The 25,663-nt window shown below is 38.5% G+C and overlaps 1 protein-coding gene across 1 annotated transcript; it reads left to right on the forward strand.

Moving 5' to 3' along the window:
* The first annotated feature begins 6,287 nt into the window (after nt 1–6,287).
* fbxw2 (F-box and WD repeat domain containing 2) lies at nt 6,288–17,393 on the forward strand. The gene is made up of 8 exons (XM_053339360.1): nt 6,288–6,576; nt 8,453–8,745; nt 11,978–12,200; nt 13,752–13,946; nt 14,533–14,666; nt 15,293–15,379; nt 15,481–15,650; nt 17,105–17,393. The coding sequence occupies exons 2-8, from the start codon at nt 8,479–8,481 to the stop codon at nt 17,391–17,393; spliced, it is 1,365 nt and encodes a 454-aa protein (XP_053195335.1). The 5' UTR covers nt 6,288–6,576; nt 8,453–8,478.
* The last annotated feature ends 8,270 nt before the right edge of the window (nt 17,394–25,663 follow it).

Below are 25,663 nucleotides of genomic sequence, written 5' to 3' on the forward strand. Positions count from 1 at the left end.
TTTATTTTAGACTATTGAGGAGGAATCCTCATATACAATGGTGTTGAGAGACATTAACAGCAGCACAACATCACACAAACAACATTAGGTAAAAGAAAAGAAAATAAATAAATAAAGGAAAATATTAGGAAAAATTAAAAAATATATAATAAAACATGAATAAATACAGTTAAACAATTAAGATACAGACACAGTGAAGTTAGAAAGATGTAATAAAGATAATGACAAACTAAAGATAAATATAAGATACAAATGTGCCATTCTCACACTGAAATGTTTTAATGATTATCCCTGTCCTTTAACTTTTCATAACAATATAAATTCAATGTATTTTTTAAAAATTGGTTCTGCAGTTCAGAATTATGTAAGTACGTAAGTAATTGAAATGATCAAAATATTAAGTTACTGCTGGACTGCTGATTTGACTGTATTCACAGATTTTCAAAAACACGCACACAAAAAAAGTATTCATGTTAAAACATTCTTCTTCTCTAATTAAATGTATGGAGGCCTTATTTTAGGAACCCTACAGGTAAATCCTCTCGATGTCCTAGTGTGAACCAATCAGACTGTAGCCTTGTTTCCACTTGTACAGTCCAGTGGATCCAGGCCAGGTTTTAGTCACTGGCTCGTTAGTGTCCTCAGCAGCTTTAGTGGCTCCTTTGTAGTGTGGGAGCTTAGCAGTCAGACATCCATCAATTTAGCCTCTAAGAGACTTGTTACTCCCCTTCACTCCCTCCCTACCGCCGTCCCTCCTTCCATTCCCTGCCCCTCCCTAAACCCCAGCTGTACCTGACACCCCGCGGCCTACCGCAGAGATTGGCACCAATGAACTCACATGATCAGGGTACAGTGCATTGTGCATGCGGGTGGACTTGTCAAGTGTGAATGTGAATGTCAAGACTTAAACAGATGGACGTTCAAGTCAAATGTAGCACTGGGTCAGAAGTTCAGAGAAGGTTCTGAGACATCCCGAAAAGGTTCCTGAGACACACAGCAGACAGAGACTATAGAGACGGTTCCACTGCAGGAACTTTGGTGTATTATTACGGAACTGTGACCGTTGGTGCGGGTCTCCATAGCAGGAACCACACCTGAAGGACAATCTACTAGAACTTGTACTGGGGAATAACAAGTCCCTGCCTCAGGGTATGTACTCCATGCAGCCCCGAATAATTCCTGGATGGGGCTTGAGGTTGACCTGGTGCACAACGATTACACAATGATCGAAACTGTTGCAGAATGATTACATCACCTCCAGAGACCAGTGGGTCCTATCAAGGTCCTACTCTGCTATGTAGACACAACAGCTGAGAGGACCGAGTGAGAGAACGTTCCTGTAAAGTTCCTGCCTCCTAAATTTTACCCGGAACTTCCTTAATGTAAACAGGACTACTGAGACAGGATTTTACAGCATTATCAACAATGAAACTATCCTCTGTTTTGACAATCAACAGGTAGAATTATTGAGTTCACGTTATAAAATAATTTACCAGGAAAGTGATTGTCGAGTGGGGAGTGTTACAGCAAAAGCAGAGTTTAATCTTTTTTGACGGATGACACTGTGTTTTATTTTTGTGTTTTTTTAATAACATCGCCAACTATTCCTGGTAGTGGCTGGAATATTCATTACACCAAAAAACATTACAATGTTTGGTATAGAAAAACTACGGAAGCGTATTGCATTCACTTGAGTCATTTATTTTTTGGTCTGTTTTTCGAGATAATTATTTCTGTTTTCTGAGTATTTTTTTTCTGTTTTCCAGAGTAATTTATTGTTATGCTTGGTCTTTCGGATGAATTTTTTTCTGATTTTCTGAGTCATTTCTTTCTTTTCTGTTTTTCGGGCTAATTTTTTTTCTGAGTTTAGAGGGCATTCAAAACATTGGACACGTTCACTCTTTATTGAGAGCTCGATGTAATGGAAGCAAACATGACCTGCTTGTCCTGTCTTTAAGTCATTTAGATGGTATTACTATTATTATATATCTTTCTCCCGCTTTGCCTTTTTTCTCTCTAATTGCATATATTGGTCTAAAGACAAAGTCCCACCAAAAAGCTCAGAAACTGGGCATATGTGTGGAGCAGGAGTCACCATAGATGGGAGTCACTTGCAGGTTGGCTGTTCTCGCGAAGTATCTCGATAACTCAGAGAAAAAAATTACCCCGAAAAACAGAAAAATAATTACCCCGAAAACCAGGAAAAATTACTCCAAAAAACAGGGGGAAAAAATAGCCAGAAAAACAGGAAAAAAGATTAGTCAGAAGAACAGGAGAGAAAAAATTACTCAGAAAAACAGAAATGATTACCTCGAAAAACAGACCAAAAAATAAATTACTCAGAAAAACCGGATTGTTTTTTTTTTATTCAAGTGAATGCAATACGCTTCCGTAAAAAACAACATGCTGATGAATTCTTTACTCCAAAAGGCTCATCACCTCTGGAGCATTAATTTGTTCTGTATATTTGATGTAGATCTGAGAAGGGCACAATACGAAAACAGAATGTGGAAATGTCTAGTTTTAATGCTCAGTAAATACACTCTTTAGGTTGTGATATTTCTTGTAATCATCAGGACATTTAACCCTTCATGTTGGCTGGATTTGGCTTTGTTATATCTGAGACATGATTTAACCTTTACATACTGTTCATATTCTGACTCTATCTAATTTAAAAGTTCACTGCAAGCAAGCAGACATGTCAATACAGTTAGAATGATTTTGATGACATTCTATATTTTAAACATACTGAAAACATGTTTTCAGCTCTGTTATATTAAATGTGGTAACATATACAACATTACAGCACCACTACACTAGTTACACATGACTCATTTTAATAACTGTCACAGTGTGATGGAGTTGAAACGTGACATTGGGAGCTATAATCCAGGTTGTGGATGCTCTCTGCTTTTTCCTTCAATAAATACTGTCCTGCAAATTGCTTGAGTATGGTATTGGATGAGTACACAACTACCTTTCTTTATGCAGTCATCCACTGTGGATCATGAATCTACAATAGATTTCTCAGCAAGCTGGCCAGTACTTGTCCTGATATCCTGTTCCGGACAAACTGACTGACACTGACATTTTAAACCCTGTCTAGCAGGCAAACAATACCTGAGTACATCAACTCCACATGACCTGTTTCATGTGAACAAGTTGGCATTTGAAGTTGGTCAGTGGTACATGACACATCTACAAACATTACATCAGCCCTTTGTCATGTGAAGAACCTCCAGTTTAGTGATAAAATATACCAACTCCAGCAAGTAAACACACTAATTCAGACTGAGTCACAGCTTTGTTACACATTCAGCAGCAGCATGTCCCAATACTGACTCCAGAAGCCTAAATAAAGTGAGTAAATGCAGACTGTGCAAAGGTACAGCATGATGTATGCTCTACTCCTCAGGCTACTGTTGTTCTGTCCTTCTGTCCTTGAGAGGTTTCTTTTTAATCAGTGATGGATAAGGAGGAAGGTGTGAGCAACAGAAACGACAAGTTGTTTTAACACCATCTATTAGTCATTGATTGTGTCATCACAAAGACAACATTCCTTGCATCTTTGAGGTCATGAGCTGTTTTGTCCAGAACAATCTATTTTTTTTGGTGTCAGCATTACAGACAGGTTTCCTGTTTACTATGAAATGAGCTGATCATGATGTGACTCTTTGTGCCTGTGTAAAAATGTCTATTTAATATTGTGCGCACATGGTGCTCCTCCTAAATAATCATGTTGACCAACAACAAACCTGGGGCCATGTAATATTCCAGCATTAGACTACTGGACACAGAGAGTATGTGTGTGTGTGTGTGTGTGTGTGGGGGGGGGATTAATAAGGACCCAGCAGCTTGTTTTTGCTCACGGCCCCCAGCAGGTTAACCCTGCCATGAATAAAGACAGGGTTCATGTTGATGTCTGAGTGGCTTGACAGCTTATTGGAACAACTTTTGTCCCAAGCAAATGCCTTTCTAAGACTCAACAGTCCCAGTGTAAGAGTGAAAATAGTTCAGATTGCTTTGCCAGGTTGTAGTTCCTCAGCTTGGCACACACAAAGAGGTGTTAGAAGGGTGCCAGAGCAGTTACCTGCTTCACAAGAATTCCAGTATTAGGGATTAGATTTGGAAATGAGCCCAGAAATGTGAATTCACTAGAAAACAAAGGATTTGGGTCCAAGAATACCAACAGCTCCCACTTCTTGTGTGTTGTGTGACAATTTGATTTTTTAGCTTTAGTCAATCTAATTCTTAAATTCCAGATATGTTTTAAGATATATAAATACCCTTCTTTGAATAATGATTTGTGTTTTCTCACAAAAATTCAGTTAACAAGAATCTGTGAATATGGAAATATTCCAAAAAGTTTTCCTGCTGGACACAAGATGTCTCCTACTTCACTGTAAAGTTCATTCTCAGTGTTTGAAGGTTTCAAGTTTCTTCATCACACTTTTGCATAGTGGACCACAATTGGCGATAAATTGTTGTGATGTCACAAATACTCGTGCCAAGTGGGAGCTACCATGAGCTATTATGGAATAACCTTAAAGTGTGATATCACTGATGGCCATGAGATGCTCCAACTGACTCCTATTCAAAAAGCCTTAGCTTCTCTCACAACAGAAATACTAAGGTAAATATATTGTCCAAGTCATTATGGTCTCAGTTGCTAAATTCAGGCCCTATAATAGCTGTGCTAACACTTATTTTGGAAATTATAGATCTATTAATAAGATTTGATTGACAGCTGTGATTGAGAGCTGTGCCCCTGACTCCAGGACTCAAACTCAGTCAGACTATATAACTAAGTTTAATATTACTTGATTACCTGCCCTGTTAGCACACTCCTTATTTGGAAGATCCTGACTCCAAACGGAAAAGATGGAGCTGACCATAAGCAGTAACCCTGGGCTTCTAACAGGCTCAAATGCAAACCAATGGATGGCATACCTCAGTCTGTCCATCTCTATATACAGGATATGGTTACTCAGACTTAAGTTGATCCCAGAGACATAACATAATAACTTTTTGCCATGCTTCTCAGGGGAGTAAAAAATTACCATTGGACAAGCTAAAAAAATCCATGCACAATAGACCACAGAATGATGTTTGAGAGAATTTAGTTTGAAAGAATCCCCTCTAAGAATTTATAGTCCCTGGAAGTAGTGTAATAAAAATGAAATGAATCTATTTATCCTTTTGGGAACCCCTTGCAGCCCTCTTAATGACCCATGGTGGTTTTCAGATCCCAGTTTTGCAACCATTCTTATAAACAACTTGATAACCATATTAGAAAGTGGAGGAAAGAATCAAAACCCGCATTTAGAAAATGAAACTAATACCAGTGTTTTTAGTTATCAGTAGTGTCAGCGACGTGTCCACTCTGTGTTAGCATAATATAGCCAGAGTGTGTTTGTTTAAGTGCTGAAACTATTACAGTTTCAGTCATACTTACAGGATTGTAAACCAGAATGAGAGCACATAATCTTACAGTTGTATTGCTTTACAGCATGACATTTCATACAGTTCTCTAATTAAAAATTACTAAAGCTTGCTTTATATTTGAAGGCAACAGGCCAATATTTAATGTGTAACTCTTTTGCCAATGCAGCCTGTATGTTTAAATAATGAAACACTAAAGGTTTCTGTTCAATTGTCAATGTTGATTTAAAAAGTTGAAATAGCTTACAGAAGCGTGTCCTGAATGGGAGTTCTGGTTTTGCCATGGTATCAAATCAGGTATAGCAGTGACCCCTCAGTAGTACTTCTAGTATACTGTAAGTGTCGTACAATTTACTGGTGACTTATTTTGGGAACATTTCCATTGCTCCTCTGTTGTAACTGTGAGATTCACTGAATTAGGGTGGGTAGATGTGATGAATTAGAATGAATGGGATGCCGCTTTCAGTCCAAAATGGCGGCAATGCTACCGCAGCGCCATCTAGCGGCGGTTGTGAAAAGAGTTTCTGTACTATTGCTGGGAATATTTACATTACTAAGCCCTCAGTATTGTCTTATAGGCAAGTTAGGTCCTATGAAGATAAAAAATGACAACACAACTACTAAGCAAAAATAAAATGAACGTGTCTTTCTAAATAAATATGAATGAACAGACGTGTAAATAAAGCGGTTAAGATAATTTTCGTCCTTTTTGAAACGTGTCCTGTCCATGCATGCGATTGTTTTCGGGGGAAGAGTTTGAAGACTCCCCGGCGGCGCCTCCTTTAAGACAGACCTGAGGGAGCAGGAGGTGAACAGGGAAGGAATAGCGTTTCCATTAGCTTTTGGCTTTCATGCTGTCACAACTTGCTATCCTTCTGTCTTATTGCTGCTCAAAGACCCCTGCTTGGGAAATGTAGTGAACGCTACTGTATTAGAAACATTATGTAAATCACAAGAGACTCAAGTTCTCTCATCACGGTGGTTAGCTAACGTTAGCTACGAAGCTAGGTTACTCGGACAAGCCTTGTTACGACAGCTAACTTCGCTATGTGAACTAACTAAGCCAGGAAAGTGGCGATAAAGAAACTCAGCGACTGGCTGCTTGGTGCACATTTAGTGTTTCCACTTCTGAATGTGAGTAGATGCTGCTCATTGCTCACTGCTTGGTTGTGTGTTAGTAGTTGGAGCTAACTTGCTATTAAATTGTAGTAGTGTTACTCAGCTAATGGCTGCTACCAAAGTTGCTAACTAGCCAGGTAGCTATAGAGTGAATTCATAAAGCAGATACATGTAGCTGGTAAAAGTTATTGTGTCATTATTAGTATTTGTCACATATTAAAGCTGTATGACATAAAGCGGTGGGTTACCTAAGAGGCCAGTAATGCTTTTTCTTAGCCAAGGTAACATTAAGCTAGGTAAGCCTGACGTTAAAGCCCTCATCTGTTTGTTTGCTTGCTTTATCCACAGGAGTTTAAATAGCATTATAACATGACTGTGCTCTGCTCTTCGTGACTTATCAGACAAGTGATATTGCTGCTTGGAGAATAGAAAAGATTATGTAGCAAATGTAAATGAAAACAGTGTTGACTCGTAAGTGTGCATTGCCCTTTGCTCCAACATGTTTGACAGCTCCTTACCACAGCTGACTATTGATCTGCTAAATGTTGTTGTCTGGAATATGAAAGCACAGATTGGTCAAACATTAGTAAAATATCACCAATGCTTGTTTTGACTTAACCAGTTGTTTAAAAAAACCCAAGCTATTCAAATTTGCAATGACATATATATATATATATATGAACTAAGGAAAGAGAGGCAAGAAGAGAAACTAATCCTGTCATTTCAAAATCTGTCTCTTGATAGTTATGTTTTTGATGATACATGTATTACAAAATAGTCATTTATTCATTTTCTATAGTTGAAAGAGCCATTATGTCTTGTGCTATGATTATATTATTTTTCTATGTGCAGTGCTGTCACTCAAAGTGTTTCAGTGATAGAGTACACACTAATAGCATTGATACAAACCGATAGTTATACATTTTGAAATACAGTGTATCTGAATCAGTGACAAATAAGGGTCAGCAAGCAATTCTAAAATATGTTAATAAATAGTTGTAAAAGCAGTGTCAGGTTTGTTAAAATGTACATTTAGTATATTTGGTTTTATATCATTTGCATCATTATTTTACCAAAAGTAAGACTGAATGCTCCTGAAAATGGCAAATGGTTTAACCACAAAACAAAACATCAAATGAAAAGATTGTTTTTGGAGTATTTCTACATTTCAATTTTAAAGTATTGTGTCAATATTGAGCAGGACATATCCTAAAAACAACCATTTATTCTAAATAAGTTGTGACAAATGATGTAAAATGTGTTACAAAACATAGTGCTGCATTGTAAAAGTGGATTATATTTAATCCACATTTTAATTCACATTTATTTTTACTGTATATAATCAGATTGTTATGAGAAAATACTGGTTACACTAATTGACACTGGGTTGCATCACGTCATTGATCCATCTATATTACACATTCATACTGCCCTGTCATGTTTAGTAAAACAGCACATGTATAAACTTAGCCACACTTATGTCCAGTTTCTCAAACAGGTTAGGTTAGGCTTCTCATTCACACACACATTCATTCACACACACACGAGGAGCTGGCCTTACAATTGGGAGCAAATTATGGTTTAGCATCTTGCTCAGAGACACTTTAACACATGGACAGGGAGGGCTGGGGATCCTCCTGAGCCACAGTCTCCCTGATTTATTTCTCATTTGATGAAACAATCAATATCAGTAAAGCTATCATACATTTGTCACTGCTTCTCAAATGCAAGGTTAATTGTATCACTGCAAATTGAATATCTTTTTAACTTTGTCAGGGTGAAAAAAAAAACATTTTATCCATCACACTTCTCCTCTGCTGCTGCTTGAAAAGTCAGTTTCATCTGGAGTGAAAATGAAACACTGAAGTAAGATCCTGTGTCTCTCTGGCAGGTGTTGCAGGTCGCTCTCATGTGCCCATGGAGAAAGCGGCCTTTGAGGGGTGGCTGGAGACTGTCTCCGCCACTTTCCTTACGCTGAATGACCAGCAGCGCAACCAGTCTCTGGACCACCTCATCTCCCTGAGCGGCGCCGTCCAGCTCCGTCATCTGTCTAATGGACTGGAGACGCTGCTGAAGCGAGACTTCCTGCGCCTCCTTCCTCTGGAGCTGGCCTTCTACCTGCTGCGCTGGCTGGACCCACAGACCCTGCTCACCTGCTGCCTCGTCTGCAAACAGTGGAATAAGGTAAATACATCATCACCAGGCAGCACTGACACACAGCAATGTTGTTAATAATGACTCTCCATTATGAACCAGGAGGAAGCTTCTTAGGAAGATTGAAAAGGTCTAATATTGCTACAGCTGATCAGACAGAAATGGAGCTGCTGTTAAGCCGTCTGATAGCGATGAGACTTATTTTATGCTTAATTTATTAATTCGGCCTCCAGTTCACACTTTGAATTGTTTATTTGGAACAAAAAATGTCTAAAAAGTGGGAATAACATGTGACCTTGTTCGGTTATTCGTCCATATTGGTGTTAAACAGTGTATGAGTGTTGTGACGATGCAGTTTGGGCGTCCTCTCACTAACAGGTGTCGGGTCTGTTCACATATTTCTACAATATTTCTGCTTGTGTATCCTTGATTTCTCAGGGAAACACCCTCACTTCTCTGTCTTTGCTGCACAGAGCCGAAATAAATGAATTATGGGCTCACCAGAGGAGCAAGGAGGCATCAATTAAAGCAAATGAGAAGCTCTGTTGATAATTCAGGGGGACAGCAGGGGTCACAGAGCACAGCACAGGCAGTCTGCTCACTTAATGTGTGATGCTCTGCTGCTCTTACGGCTCATGATTTCAGAGGCCTGTACTACGAAGCTGGATTTTCTCTTATCGAGGTAACTTCAGGGTTAACCCTGGGTTTTCCGTACTACGAAGCTGGTTCACTTCTTACCGGGGTAAATCACCATGGTAACTTATGCTGAACGGCTAACCTGCTCCGGAGCAGGTTATGTTCTGGATAAGAGATCAATGAGTATAAAAGCACCACCTCCTGACCAATCAGTTCTCTTAGAAAATGACCTGCCCATTCTTAAAAGATCCTGTCAACATTGGTGCGAGGATCGCGAGAGGAGCGCTTAGGAGAGGAAGAGTTTTTAGGGATAGATGCAATTTTTAATTGGCCAAAATATATATTTAAAAAATAATCATTGAGGCACGTGGGGGATATTATTCTGTAGGTTTGACATCCTGAGATCAAAGGGTCAGGGAGCATAATAACTGTATTTATTTATTGTAATTGTAAAAAATTGACGAAAATATATATTTGTAAAATAAGCCTTGAGACACATGAGGGATATTATTCTGTATGTTATACAGTTGGTTTGAAATCATTCACTCAAATGGTTGAAGCACATTATAGGTTTGTATTTTGAATGTTGAATATTAAACTAACTTAATGTCTCTTATGAAAGGAAGGGCACTGAGGAAGCGCTCTGCCCCAAACGTCTGTGCCGTAATAAAGTGACATTGTGTGATCAGAGTGCTGTCCGTTTATATTGTCTGATATATTAATATTGTATGATCTCATGAATTTACACATTAACAGAGTCGGCAATTTTCTGCCAGCATTCCTTCCTGGCTTTTGCTGCATCAACAGAGTTGCTTTTGGCCTGGATGATGTTTGAATTCTTCATATTGTTGAAGAATAATTGTCTGCTCCTCCATGGTAAAGTAGTCTGCTCTGCAGGGTTTCTCCATGTTTGTGATTGGTCAGACGCTGCAAACACCTCCCCTTTATGTGAGCGTGCAGAGATCCAGTTTCGAAAACCCTGGGTTGATTTACCGAGTTGATAACCAGTTTCGTAGTACCGCTTATCCTGGACTGCGAAGATCTGGTTAAGTCAACGGAGAGAGATCCTGGATAGGTTAATCCAGCTTCGTAGTACAGGCCTCAGGTCTGCTGCTTCACAAATGTCACAGGTTTTATTTATTTTTATTTAGTTATTATTGTTTTTGCTCATACAGGTAGTGCAAGTCAAACTCCTGTGTTTACATGCTGGGAACTTGAACTGACTCTATGTATATTGTTGCAAATGTGTCCACAGCATGTAGTGGCTGATCAGATTTGTAAATCTGTGTGCTTACTGTTTGAATTCTGTACATTTCTAATGTTTATATTTAGTCTTGTACGGTTGCTGAGTGTGTTTGTTGAATTCAGAATGCTAAATGAACAAATATATTTTATGACTTAAGGTGTCTTTAATGCTACTACTGCTAATACGTTCTATACTACTACTTTCATATCTTTATTGATTATTTATGCTGGATAATGTTGATGTGATTATGAGGGAAGCTTCCGTTACTTTATTTAATTCTTTAATCTTGTTGGTCTTTGTCGTTGTTATTTGAAAAGGCCTTGCATGTAAACATTTGTGGTGTCTTGTAAGCCCATGTGAGCTGGGCATATTCATGTGCATGACACCCTAATATAAGTCTCAATCAATTAATCAAACCAGTAATAATAACTTTATTTGTGTAGCAAAGTGCTTTTACAGCTAAATAAATTATGTGGTTAAAATATAAATATAAATATAATATAATAAATATAAAACAGAACAAAACTGTAATGTAATATAAGATGGCAAATACAGTTTTTAAAATAGTAAAAATTGTAGATAAAGTAGTTAAAACATAGAATAAATAGAATATATAAAAACAAATAAAGTACAACATTTTAAAAGAAGAGCAGTAGTTCATCAGTGTGAAAATGATGAAAGTTAGTAAAAGGTTAAACTGAAAAGATTAGTTTTTAGTTTGTAAGATATTTAGCGACCTGGCTTCCCTGATATCTAAAGGTAGTGTGTTCCATAGTTTGGGGTAGAATTAATAAAAGCTGCATCCCTGATTTTCTTTCTGACGATGTGAAGGAGTTAGCCATGTAGCTTGATCCTGTGCAGAGCAGCTAAAACTCTTAGTTCTGGTTAATACATGAACTGTAGAGTTTTGAATGAATGAATGAATAGATAATATAAAAAACATGCAAAATTATCTTTCAAAATAAAGCACCAAATCAGTTCCTATATTTGTAAAGAAAGTTGGATATCATATTTGAACTAATATTGACAGTTAAGATAAGATAAGATAAGATATTCCTTTATTAGTCCCACAATAGAGAACATTGCAGTATCGCAGCATCAAAGTGGACAGTAAAAATAGAAGAGCATCAATAAAAAAGATGAAAGTACAAAAGCAAGGAAAAACAATAGCAATAAAAAAATAACCATAACATTATGTACAAGAGTAATATTGGTGTTGAGTAATATTAAAGAGTTACTATATTTATATATTTTGTGTTTAAAGAAGGTTATATGATATGATGGCATAAAAATAATTATTCATTTTTTAGAACATAAAAAAACTAAATTTACAAAAAAAAGTAAAGTAGTGTTGAAACGAGTGTCCTTCTGTGTTCCCAGGTGATCAGCTCGTGTACAGAGGTGTGGCAGGGTGTGTGTCGGAAGCTGGGCTGGAGGATCGACGAGTCCATTCAGGATGCTACACACTGGAAGGGGGTCTACCTGAAGGCCAAGCTGCGTATGATGCAGCTGAAGGATCAGGAGGCCTTCGAGACGTCCTCGCTCATCGGACACAGCGCTCGCGTCTACGCCCTCTACTACAAGGACGGCCTCCTCTGCACAGGTACACTGCTGCTCTGTGCCATTCTCTACATGGAAACTGCTTGTTAGCATTAAATACAAAGGTTGAGCATCTTCTCTATAGCTATGTATTTCATTCTACAGCATCACATTATAGCTGACAGTTTTTTTTGAGTTATTACCTTCACCATTTTACACCTGCATGCATTCATTCATTCTCTCACATGATGAAGCTTTCACAGCAAACTTTGTACAATCAATTGCCTATTGACACAGTGGCAGACACAAATTTAGCATGAATGTAGCACTCATTACACACAAGCTGGTGAAGGTGTAAACACAACCACATTGTAGTCATTTATCAATTCCAGCAGACTGTTATCAGAATGAGCTGTGTATGAGTGTAAAACATGGCTGCTGTTGATGGGGAAAGCAGGCAGAGTTTATATTCTTCTTGATTGACAGTTTGATCAGCTGATCATATTGTCTCTTTTACTGCTACCAACTGTTTGCTGACTGCAAATACACTCTGACAAACATTCAGAACCAGGTTTCAAATGACGTCCCTCATACACATTTAAGGCTCCTTATAATATGATGTAATTATAAAATAATAATAATAATACATTTTATTTGCAATGCACTTCACATTTGAAAAACGTGCTACAAAACATTATAAAACAATAATGAAAAGACAAAGGTTGTGATAAAAAGAAATGTCCCAAGTCTTAGTCCACAACTCTGTGGTCTGAGGTTTCCTCAGCTGGTCAGGAAGGGGGTTCCAAAGAACAGAAGCCCCCGTCACCCATGGTGCTGAGATTAGTCCAGGGGAGGAGGAGGTAACTAGAGTTTAGTTGATGTTACACACTATTATAAACTGTTATGCTCAGATGGAGAAGCAGCAAACAAACAGCACCAGCATCCTCTCCACTCTTCCGTTGCCATGGAGTCTGAAAAACACAGCAGTTAGGTAGACAGCCAGAGTCTGCACAATCTGCACAGATATAGTCAAATATCCAAAAAATGTCCAAAAGGGTTAGTGGTAAGCAATGACTGTAGTATAGTTGATGTTATATACTACTGTAAGATGACATTCCATTATTGAAAAAATTAGAAAAAAAATAAATAGATTTTCTTACTTATTGGCCAATTCATCTATCATAAATCCCAGCTCAAAAATGGAGCATCAGGTATGTACAGTATACTTGACATAGTGACTTTACTAGTGTGATAGATTAGAGTGTGTATTCTGTATTCCTCCAAAACACATATAACACATATACTGTATGTGTTACAAACATGATCAGACCTAGGTAAGGGTTTGCTTCCTTCACTACAAACTTAAAAGATGGATTCACAATTTTTCAAGTGTATCTTAAAATAACAGTCAGTAGCCCAAATGAATTGAATGAATGAATGATTCCTTCTGTTCATGCTGACCATTAGAAGATCCCTTCATAATGTACTTATAATGGAAGTGATGCAGACAGGATCCATCTCTGTGGGGTATAGACAGGGTGTGAGTGAACATGGCACAGCTTACAGTAACAGCTCTTAACTGCTTTATCTTCTATCTTCGTATCTTCTCTTTCAGGATCTGATGACCTTTCTGCCAAATTATGGGATGTGCGCACTGGGCAGTGCATTTATGGAATCCAGACACACACCTGCGCTGCGGTGAAATTCGATGAACAGAAGTTGGTCACCGGGTCCTTCGACAACACCATAGCATGCTGGGAGTGGAGCACAGGGGCTAAAATCCAGCAGTTCAGGGGCCACACAGGAGCAGGTTGGTTTATATGTTCAGCAGCTTTCTGTGTGTGTGTGTGTGTGTGTGTGTGTGTGTGTGTGTGTGTGTGTGTGTGTGTGTGTGTGTGTGTGTGTGTGTGTGTGTGTGTGTGTGTGTGTGTGTGTGTGTGTGTTTTCATGTACACAGCTATTCCACAATGTGATATTGCAGCTTTTCTTTGTCATATACGACAGTGAAGTGAATGTGTTGAGGTTTTGTACTGTTAGTGAGACAATACAAGCAAACTGAAGATGTCATTGTAGTCTGTAAAATGCAATTCTTAGATTGTTTTTTTATAATTTCATTGACTAAATGATTAATTGGTTAATAGAGAAAATAATCTGCTGATAAATCAATAGTAAAATAAGCTTGAATTGCAGCTGTTTAAATATTCATTTTTGTTACTGATTAGGCAGAGAGAGCTCAACTAGTCACTTTGTAATTTAAATCTCTCTCTCTCTCTCTCTCTCTCTCTCTCTCTCTCTCTCTCTCTCTCTCTCTCTCTCTCTCTCTCTCTCTCTCTCTCTCTCTCTCTCTCTCTCTCTCTCTCTCTCTCTCTCTCTCTCTCTCTCTCTCTCGTGCTCAGTCTTCAGTGTGGACTACAATGATGAGCTGGACATTCTGGTGAGCGGGTCTGCAGACTTCTCAGTGAAGGTGTGGGCTCTGGCAGCTGGAGCCTGTCTCAACACTCTGACTGGACACACTGAGTGGGTCACCAAGGTCAGCCTGCTGCTCCTCTACTACACTTTATTTTAGGGAAAAAAATCCTAAGTAGTGATGGGTTATGATCGCTAGTTCCAGTTTGGATCAGTTTCTGGGTGTGATAAAAAGCATTGATGTATAAGAGCTGATAGGCAGCCAGTTTTTCCCCAGTGGCCACTTGCGGTATTGCAGCCCAAAAATGTATAGAATTTTGGGTCCATAGAGGTTTTATATTTATAAAACTTTCTACGAGATGAGAAAAGCAATTTAAAAATGTGTGACATCATCACAAGTATGTGGGCTGAGTGGGAACTCACGGACAGGGCCAGTGGGGGGGACACTACTGCAGTATTGCATACAGTCAGAGGCTGTAAACATTAGTTAGGCTGCTTCAACCAGTAGAATGTGATTATATATGAGTTGTACTTATTTAACTTTACTCACTTTAATGAGCACACAGCTGTGCTTAAAGCTAAACAGAATAAGATTTGATTAAAGTTTTAAAGGACTCAGATTGGATTAATGGATATGGATGGATATGACAACAAATTCCCCCTTGGGACAATAAAGAATTAATCTGGATTTAATACTGAATGAATGCAGTAAAAATGAGAGAATATTCTACTCTGTTTATCTCCCATCAGGTGATACTACAGAAAAGTGAAGTAGAATCTATGGTGCACAGTCCTGGTGATCATATCCTCCTAAGTGCTGATAAGTATGAAATTAAGGTAATACTAACGTCTCCACTGTCAGTTTAAAAAATAATCAGCTGTTTGTGTTGTAGTCATGATGAGTTAATAATATGATGTAACCTGTGTTTGTTGTACAGGTCTGGCCTTTAGGGAGAGAAATCAACTGTAAGTGTCTGAAGACTCTGTCAGTGTCAGAGAACCGCAGCATCAGCCTCCAGCCTCGCCTACAGTTTGACGGACGCTACATCGTTTGCAGCTCTGACCTCGGAGTTTATCAGTGGGACTTTGCCAGTTTTGAGATTCTCAGGTAGAATAACACACACACACCAAACGCCAACATTTTACTCTGTGAAGTAATGAACAGGGTTGATGGGTCATGGAGTCTATTCTGTAGCTGTTATGTTATTGATGAAAGCAGCAGGTGTCACATCCTGTTTAAACAGATGTGTGACATCATCTCTGTCTCCTCCTCCACTCCTCCAGCTGCACTTTCATTGTATAACTGAACTAATACCAAAGCTTTTTATTTCTCTACTGTGTTCAGTTTATTTTATTTATTATTATTATTATTATTATTATTATTTTCTGATTATTTTACATAACCAACCAATCAACCTATTAATAAAAGTAAAAAAAAATCAGCAGTTGGAACTATAATGAAACTAATCATTAGTTACGGTCCTTTTATAAAGGACTTCAGAATGAGCTCCATTTAACCCACTACAACACCCTAACCCTACAACAGTCACATTATGGTAATGCATGATGATCTAAATACCTCCTCCACTGTTTGCTGAGTGATTTTATACAATTTTTTTTTCTTTCAAGAGGTTTGAAAATGTTTTAAAAAGTCATTAAATTAGCACCTAAACATGTGCAGATGTGATTAAAACACAAGGCCTGCAGGTAAAACATGAGGCTAATGTAGCTGTTCTATCAGTTTAGTGAGGGCCAGCTGTTCTGCAGGTGTGCTGCATTTTATTGGAACAGCTGTAACCAGGCAGAAATGAGCTTCCTGAATATGCATCCAAAATGCTGTCAAAACTTTTTACTATTTACAGCCTCTATAATTATTGACCAATAAAGAGGCAGAAAAAAGGTGCATAACCCAAATAACCATAACTTGTTCATTCTATTAAAGAGTTATCTAGAGTTAAAACAACTTCTCATTCAAATCACATCCCAAGATATGAGTGGAGAATATTGTTCTTATAACTGCATTTATACATTTTTAAAAAATCAAATCATCAAACCATGTCGTGATATGCTACTTCAGTACACTAGAGCACATTACAGATGAACATTTCATATCCAGGACTTCACATTATAGACACAAACACTGTAACAAACTGACCAAAGTATCACACATTGATCATATATTACACATAACAACTCAATCATGTTCTTAATTCTTCAGCCAGTGTTTCACATAGCACTTCATTACATACACAAAACAGTACTGAAAACTATAAAATGATTTCTGTGGCAGGTAAATGAAATTTTTCATGTTTTTTCATTTCTCAAAAAAATGTATTACCTTACCTGTACTCTGTTTCCCTTTTACATTCACCAGTTCTTGACTGCTGATTCAGCTCTAAATGATGCTGTTACATTATGGAGAGGAATCTAAACATTTAAAACTTGCACAGTACAGTCTAGAGATTAATGACTTTTGTTGTGATTAGGCTCTATATAAATAAAGATTGATTGACTTTACATGTAAAACAAAAAAAATGTAATAGCCTGTTTTTATCTTGTCAGGGTGATAAAAACGCAGGACCCAGCCAACCTATCCCTGCTCAGCTTCGGGGAGGTGTTCGCCCTGCTTTTTGACAACCACTTCCTGTACGTGATGGACCTGAGGACAGAGGCCATCTCGGGCCGCTGGCCTCTACCCGCCTACAGAAAATCTAAACGAGGATCCAGTTTCCTGGCTGGTGTGACCTCCTGGCTCAACGGCCTGGACGGGGGCAATGACTCTGGATTGGTGTTTGCCACGAGCATGCCCGACCATAGCATTCACTTGGTACTGTGGAAGGAGAACGGATAGAAGCCAACTCTAAACCTCCCCCCCCCCCCCCACCCCCCTTCCCTCCCTCCCTCCCTCCCTCCCTCCCAAGACTGCTAGGATATGAGCCACCGTCATGTGTGCTCTGGAACATATGAACCTTAACAGATCATGCATGGACCAAAGCATCTTTTTTTGTTTTGTTTTTTTTAATCAGTTTCTTCCTCGCATACAGTCATCTCTACACATACACATATGAACAGTAAGAGATGGAAATGGATGACAAACCTAAAAACAGATGAAACTATTACTGTTGCTCCTCTCATCTTAGACAAAGACAATTGACTTCTTGAAGATCCAAAAAATGGCATCAAAAGTTCCAAAATAAACACGATTATTATTATTATTGTACTTTTTTTTTTTTTTTTGGCAAATTAATTCTTTGAAGAATTTCACATTGTGCACTGAGAATATTTTAGCCAACCTTTCATCAACTCTATAATTGGATGCCAATTTTTGTCCAATGAGCTTTTCTGACCAGGATAAGAACTGATTTGCCAAAAATCATCATGGGGTTTCCTTGTAGAAAAACAGGTTCGCCTTAAGCACAGAACATCTCCTTTTGACACCGAGAGAGATGTTACAAAAATTATTTTTACAGAGGAAGCTGTGCATCGTATCGTATGTTTGAAAGTGGTATGGTACATCGTCATGTACCATGTAAAACATTGTGAGGTTTCATGTAATTCCACTCAATATGCTTTTTCTTTTTCTTTTTTTAAACAGGGGGGTTGTGGTTTAAATGTCAGTTTGAGAAATGTGATGTGCCTTTTCAGTTTTCATTTGACGTTACAAAACTAGAATTTCCTCCGTAACTCCGGCACATTACAGTAATCACAGGTGATGACTGCATTGTAAAGAATCTTACTTTTTACGTTGGGTTTTTGTTTGTCATATTTACTGTGCTCTAACAGTCTGAGATGTCTGTAATTTTATAGCTATCTACCTGACATGACTAGCTCAGTGAATGGCTTATATATATATATATATATGAATCATTGACTGTATTTAAAAACATCAGGTTTATTTTTCTATGCGTTGCGCAGGGACAGGAAGTGATGAGTAGTTGGTTCTGTGCAAAAAAAAAAAAATTGCTATTTTAAAAAACCATAGACAATTTGAATAGATGGAAACAATCTGAAATGATGCCTTCTCATGTGCATCAGTTTTAACATCGTCTCAATTCCGTTTTTCTTCTACGAAACTGAAAGCTCAGCCACGGTTGAGCCAGTTTCCCCCCAGATTTCTCACTGATGTCTTCCTTTGCATTGGTAAGTCACAGATCACTACAGATGGAAATGTATTCATGTGCACCAAACCTCATTTATGACAGATGGGTTTTTCTCTTGTATACAAACTGTAACCTTTTCCTCACACACAGATTTAATGTACACAGCTGATGTACAGACTGTTCTTAGTTTAGGTTTTTCAAATCTAATTAAAACTCCACCGACTATATATATTTTGTACTGTTATCTGACCATTGCACCATATTATGCCCCCAGCAGCAACACTCAGTTCCATTTTTAACAAGCGTGATATGATTTGTGTGTAAAGCGATACGTTGAAATGGGAAGAGAAGAAATATGAAATGGGATGTCAAAACTTTTGTGTTCAAGTATCTCTTCACAGTTTTGTATTTCACAGAATCTATTTGCATTTTCTGTCACAGCTTTATATGGTCATCTGCATCCACCAGCTTCAATACTGCAGCCTTTCAAAGAAATAAAAGTAGCAAATACACCTAACTGTGTCGTTTGCTGCCAATTTGAAATACATCATGTTCTGGTGCATGTTGCATGTTGTTTTAAGTAGCAGCAGCTGTAAGAAGGCCTTTCACAATAATGATGTCATCATCTTATCGTACAATAACATAATTATCAGCATCATCATGTCTATATATGGACTTATCATATGATACATGGACATGAGCTTGATCATTACCACACTTCACATTAGCAGCTAAGAGGCTAATGTAGCGCTCACTCTCCAAAGGTTCATGTGGCTGCAGGTTTTCATTCCAACCTATCAGGAGCACACCCGAGGCCTGTACTATGAAGCTGGATTTTCTCTTATCGATGTAACTTCAGGGTTAACCCTGGGTTTTCCGTACTACGAAGCTGGTTCACTTCTTACCGGGGTAAATCACCATGGTAACTTATGCTGAACGGCTAACCTGCTCCGGAGCAGGTTATGTTCTGGATAAGAGATCAATGAGTACAAAAGCACCACCTCCTGACCAATCAGTTCTCTTAGAAAATGACCTGCCCATTCTTAAAAGATCCTGTCAACATTGGTGCGAGGATCGTGAGAGGAGCGCTTAGGAGAGGAAGAGTTTTTAGGGATAGATGCAATTTTTAATTGGCCAAAATATATATTTAAAAAATAATCATTGAGGCACGTGGGGGATATTATTCTGTAGGTTTGACATCCTGAGATCAAAGTGTCAGGGAGCATAATAACTGTATTTATTTATTGTAATTGTAAAAAATTGAGGGCACTGAGGAAGCGATCTGCCCCAAACGTCTGTGCCGTAATAAAGTGGCATTGTGTGATCAGAGTGTCCGTTTATATTGTCTGATAAATTAATATTGTATGATCTCGTGAATTTACACATTAACAGAGTCGGCAATTTTCTGCCAGCATTCCTTCCTGGCTTTTGCTGCAGCAACAGTGTTGCTTTTGGCCTGGATGATGTTTGAATTCTTCATATTTATGAATAATAATTGTCTGCTCCTCCATGGTAAAGGGTAAAGTAGTCTGCTCTGCAGGGTATCTCCATGTTTGTGATTGGTCAGACGCTGCAAACACCTCCCCTTTATGTGAACGCGCACTGATCCAGATTGGAAAACCCTCAGAGGCCTGTACTACGAAGCTGGATTAACCTATCCAGGATCTCTCTCCGTTACCTGGGTTGACTTAACCAGATCTTCGCAGTCCAGGATAAGCGGTACTACGAAACTGGTTATCAACTCGGTAAATCAACCCAGGGTTTTCCAATCTGGATCTCTGCGCGTTCACATAAAGGGGAGGTGTTTGCAGCGTCTGACCAATCACAAACATGCAGAAACCCTGCAGAGCAGACTAAACCATGGAGGAGCAGACAATTATGAAGAATTCAAACATCATCCAGGCCAAAAGCAACACTGTTGCTGCAGCAACAGCCAGGAAGGAATGCTGGCAGAAAATTGCCGACTCTGTTAATGTGTAAATTCACGAGATCATACAATATTAATTTATCAGACAATATAAACCGACAGCACTCTGATCACACAATGTCACTTTATTACGGCACAGACGTTTGGGGCAGAGCGCTTCCTCAGTGCCCTTCCTTTCATAAGAGACATTAAGTTAGTTTAATATTCAACATTCAAAATACAAACCTATTATGCTTCAACCATTTGAGTGAATGATTTCAAACCAACTGTATAACATACAGAATAATATCCCTCATGTGTCTCAAGGATTATTTTACAAATATATATTTTCGTCAATTTTTTACAATTACAATAAATAAATACAGTTATTATGCTCCCTGACCCTTTGATCTCAGGATGTCAAACCTACAGAATAATATCCCCCACGTGCCTCAATGATTATTTTTTAAATATATATTTTGGCCAATTAAAAAATTGCATCTATCCCTAAAAACTCTTCCTCTCCTAAGCGCTCCTCTCGCGATCCTCGCACCAATGTTGACAGGATCTTTTAAGAATGGGCAGGTCATTTTCTAAGAGAGCTGATTGGTCAGGAGGTGGTGCTTTTATACTCATTGATCTCTTATCCAGAACATAACCTGCTCCGGAGCAGGTTAGCCGTTCAGCATAAGTTACCATGGTGATTTACCCCGGTAAGAAGTGAACCAGCTTCGTAGTACGGAAAACCCAGGGTTAACCCTGAAGTTACCTCGATAAGAGAAAATCCAGCTTCGTAGTACAGGCCTCGGGTGTCACTGTGCAGCTGATTAGTTGATTTGGTCCAGCTGTGTGCTGTGCTTTGTGTTTGCTGTTGTGAGATGTAATATGTTCTGGTTGTTTTCAGGAAGCCAGAACAGTAATAACACACTAACTGTCTCTGTGTGTGTGTGTGTGTGTGTGTGTGTGTGTGTGTGTGTGTGTGTGTGTGTGTGTGTGTGTGTGTGTGTGTGTGTGTGTGTGTGTGTTTAGTTTGCAGGCTCAATAAGAGTCAGAGTCTTCACTGAAAGTGATACAACAGCTTGGATCTGAGGATTCAGAAGAAGAAACACCTCCACTGATTGAATTGTTGAATGAAAGGATGATTGAGGTATTTAATGTTCTTTTTCAGACAACAGCAGGACCACGAAGAAGAAGAGGAAGCAACAGATGATGAACAGATAGGTGCTTCTGAGCTTTCTTCTCCTGGTTGAAGGACCTGTGTCAGTGAAGATGAGGAAGGTGAGAAGTGAAGATCTGAAGGTTTTTGTAGCATGATTTTCTATTTTTTTTCAAAACCAACCCTTCATAGATCTTGAAGGGCAGCACAAATGCCCAGCTGGGAGATGATCTGTCATGCCTACAGTCTAAAGAGCAAAAAAAGCAGCTTTTTAAAAAACAGGTTTAACCTTTGTAGACAAAGGTTATGGACACTTTTGTCCAATTCCGATTTTCATTTTGTGACTATTTCATAGTGGTTTTAGCAAGAGCCTTGAAAATTGGTACAGGTTAATCATTTTTCACATATTTTTGAATTACAAACCCAATCCTGTATGACTCCTTCCAACTCTGAGAAAATCAACTTTCCGGCACATTTACCACATTGGACAAAAGTGTCCAACGTGTTTGCATATTTGGCATATTTGAGAATTCTTTTTCTTTTTCTTTTTTTTTTTGCATGCATCTTCTAATCCACTCCTCCTTTATTGATCCAGACCATTGATTTAATTAATGTCAGACTTTTAACCCCTTCAATGCCAGAAAATAGAGTTCCTGGTAAAAAAGAAATGGTGAAAAAAAGCACATGAAAAGGTGATTATTTCCAATATACTGAATGCAAATTGAATTTGGTTTGGGGGATTATATCAGTCTTGGATATGTCATTGATGAGTAACAAGATTGATTTCCAGGGTTTTTTTTTTTTTTTGTAGTGTCAGATTAAAGGAATGGCTCCCATAGACTTCCATTATAAAAAAATGAATTGAAGTCTATGGGGCAATGGAATAAAATGGCAGTGCGTGCACATCACACACACACACACACACACACACACACACACACACAGACCCACCTGTGTCTTTGAAGTAAGGCCTGGTTTACATAGAGGTCCAGCTACAGTAAGTAGCGTGTTTAATAACAATACCTCAGGAACAAAATTGTGACAAATCAGAGGTGTGGGAACTGGTACTTTGTTTATACAGGGGAAGAGAGTATAAATGTATGCAGCTCCGGAGCTCTACATTTCTCTTAACCCTGGAAAAATGGATCCACGCGGCGTGAGACAGAGAATCACTGAGCTTGAGGAGATCATCACTGAGATACAACGGGTTAGCGATAACGAAGAAGAGGTAGAGGAGGAGGAGGATGAAGACTTGGATTCCAGTTCTGACGAGTGTTTGATCATGTCACTGACTGCAGCACTTATAAATCGCGCTGCAAATAAATGTGAATTATATGTGGAATTCGGACCGGACAAACATTTACTGTAGAATAATCTGTATCTGTATTTAATACTGAGGAATGATTTTCAGTTATAGATGCAGGATCATGGGTGCATTAATGAACGGGCTAACCTGGGCAAATTATGTAGAATAATGAACACTCGACCGTAACGCACATGATGCTGCACTACAGTGACATCTGGTGGTAAAAGTGATGGGGATGGTGTGACACCAAGAGGCCCCCCTCCCCTCCTCCCATATCTTTCATTTTGATACAATTTAACAAAATCACACCATATATATCCAACATGCAGCTTAGCAGACGGCACACAAAGCCTAATAGTTAGCAACAATGAAGCGTTCACACCCAAGTAGCGTTATTATAGGCCTACATACATTAAATAAATAAATAAATGGCACAAAAATGAATCAGTTATTTGCTTGCAATATGTTTGATTTGTTGCATAGCCTGTGGAACAGTTATTAGCCTAAGTGAAGTATTGTGCTGATGTAATTGTGTGTGTGTGGGTGAGTATATGTTGGCTCATTTGCAAAAGTGAAATGCACATAGTTAATGGTTCATACAATGGTACAAATAAATGTCACAGAGCCAAAGATGACCTTGTATTGAGTTTTTATAGGCAAAATACAGTGTGTCAACCACTTAGGGATGTGGGACTCATAAAGTCCTGTAGCGGGGTGCGGGGTCGGGGGCTCATAAAGTCCTGTAAGCCCAGGGCAGGGGCCTCCAGTGACGTTAATGCGCCCCTGGGCGGAGGGACCGCCGGAGAGTGAAGGCGGACGCTGCTCTGCTGGTGAGGTAACAGGTGAGTAACATCAGCTCTGCTTCACATAAACTGTAACGTTACCTGCTGACATTCAGCTCACTGTCTAGTTAGTCATGATATGTTGTTGTTGTGATGTTAGCTGTAAAGTAGCAGAGTAGTTACTACAGCTGTTTGACGCTCTGCACGTTAGCTTCGCGGCTAACGTTAGCATTGTGCTAACGTAACCTACAACGTAGCTGCTGTGTATCTGATATTTGTTCACTGCTTTCAAAGTGTTTACAGTCATGAAGACATATAAACACAGGTTTGCTATCATAATAAGATTATTTGGAGTAATACGCAGGCCAACATGCTATGTTATCATTAGCTTTTTACTCCGTTGTGTTTTGTTATATTTGATACACAGATAAACAGATTTACTTTATTGATCCAAGATTTGGAAAATCTTGATTTAGAGTAACAGGTTATCCAGGCATTGCAGAGGAAGAAAACACAGTAAATCAACACTAGACAATAGAAATGTATGTCCGTTAAAAAATGTTTTCTCAGCAACCAAAGGGGGACCCAGCAGAGAAAGTTTGGGAACCACTGTCTTAACATGTTTCCTGCAGAAGTTTTTTTCATTCAGCAAATCAGCAAAAGCAACAGTTTGTCCAGAGGTGGATACAGTCTGTGAGATCACTGTGCAGTGTAAATGATCCCTGTGGTGTTCTGCTGTAAATGAACTAATGTTGGCACTGAATGTTACTCACTGAATCAGTGTGTATCCTCCAGGTCTAATAAAAGGGTGGAGTGCATTTCCTCTATAAATACCTGAAGTAGTTTAAATTCAGCCTTTTTTTACACCAATGTTTATTAGCTTGTAGCCTCCTTTTTTTGACACATTACAGCCACCTGTAGATCAGTAGAGTAGTGTGTGTCATGTCACCCATGTGCTCCACAGTGACCCCTACTGTCCACATACTGACACAGCACACAGGAAGAAACAACATAAACGCAAAGTCAACAACTTTCTGTACATAAATTTTTATTTCCAATTTAGTGGCTGAAGCTGAAAAATACAGCAACATATAGCAATGCCATGATAGGAAATAAGTTAGCAAAAGAATCACAGACTGATAATCACAACCCAGTGGTTATCTGTTTCACAGTTACAACACTAAAAAGTTTGTACAAATAAATACATGCAATGCCCCACAGAACACTCAGTTTGTCCTCAGTGGAATCTGATAAAAACACAAACATGTCTGAATGTAACAAGTATCAAAAGCATAGAAAGAAAGCAGTAAAGCAACACTGTTGAAATACTTGATGAAAACAAACCGGAGTGATATGATGTATTCTTGTACACATTGATGCTAACATATTATATTTGGATACTCAATTAAAAAAAAAACAACCCACTGCTAGTGATGAGGGTTTATTGTATATGTCTCTTTTGGTTCAACATTAGAGAAATAAGTGTTGTGTTAAGCTGCATCTAAATTGAGTTGCATTTTGTAAAACTCACTAGCACATGCTGAGATGTTAGTGGGCTGTTTGTAATTATTTGTGTCGTAAATAACAGAAAAAAACCCGGGCATTTTTTAAAAACCTGTGTATAACTACAGTTCACTTGACTAATCGGTTTCAGTCACTCACAGCTCCATCAGTATTGGTTATAAAAAACAGCTGTAATTTACAGTATGGAGATCAGTTCATGAAAACTGTGGCGGTACATAGTTGGCATTAAACAAGACGAGCCCAGTTTGTAACAATCCGAGCTAAATCCTGACAAAATGTTGACTTTCTTTAAAAGAACAAACAACATTTTGGAGAATGAGCTGTTTTTGGCTTGTGATATACTTTTG

The sequence above is a fragment of the Scomber japonicus genome, chromosome 19, assembly GCF_027409825.1.
Source record: "Scomber japonicus isolate fScoJap1 chromosome 19, fScoJap1.pri, whole genome shotgun sequence".
Lineage (NCBI taxonomy): Eukaryota > Metazoa > Chordata > Actinopteri > Scombriformes > Scombridae > Scomber > Scomber japonicus.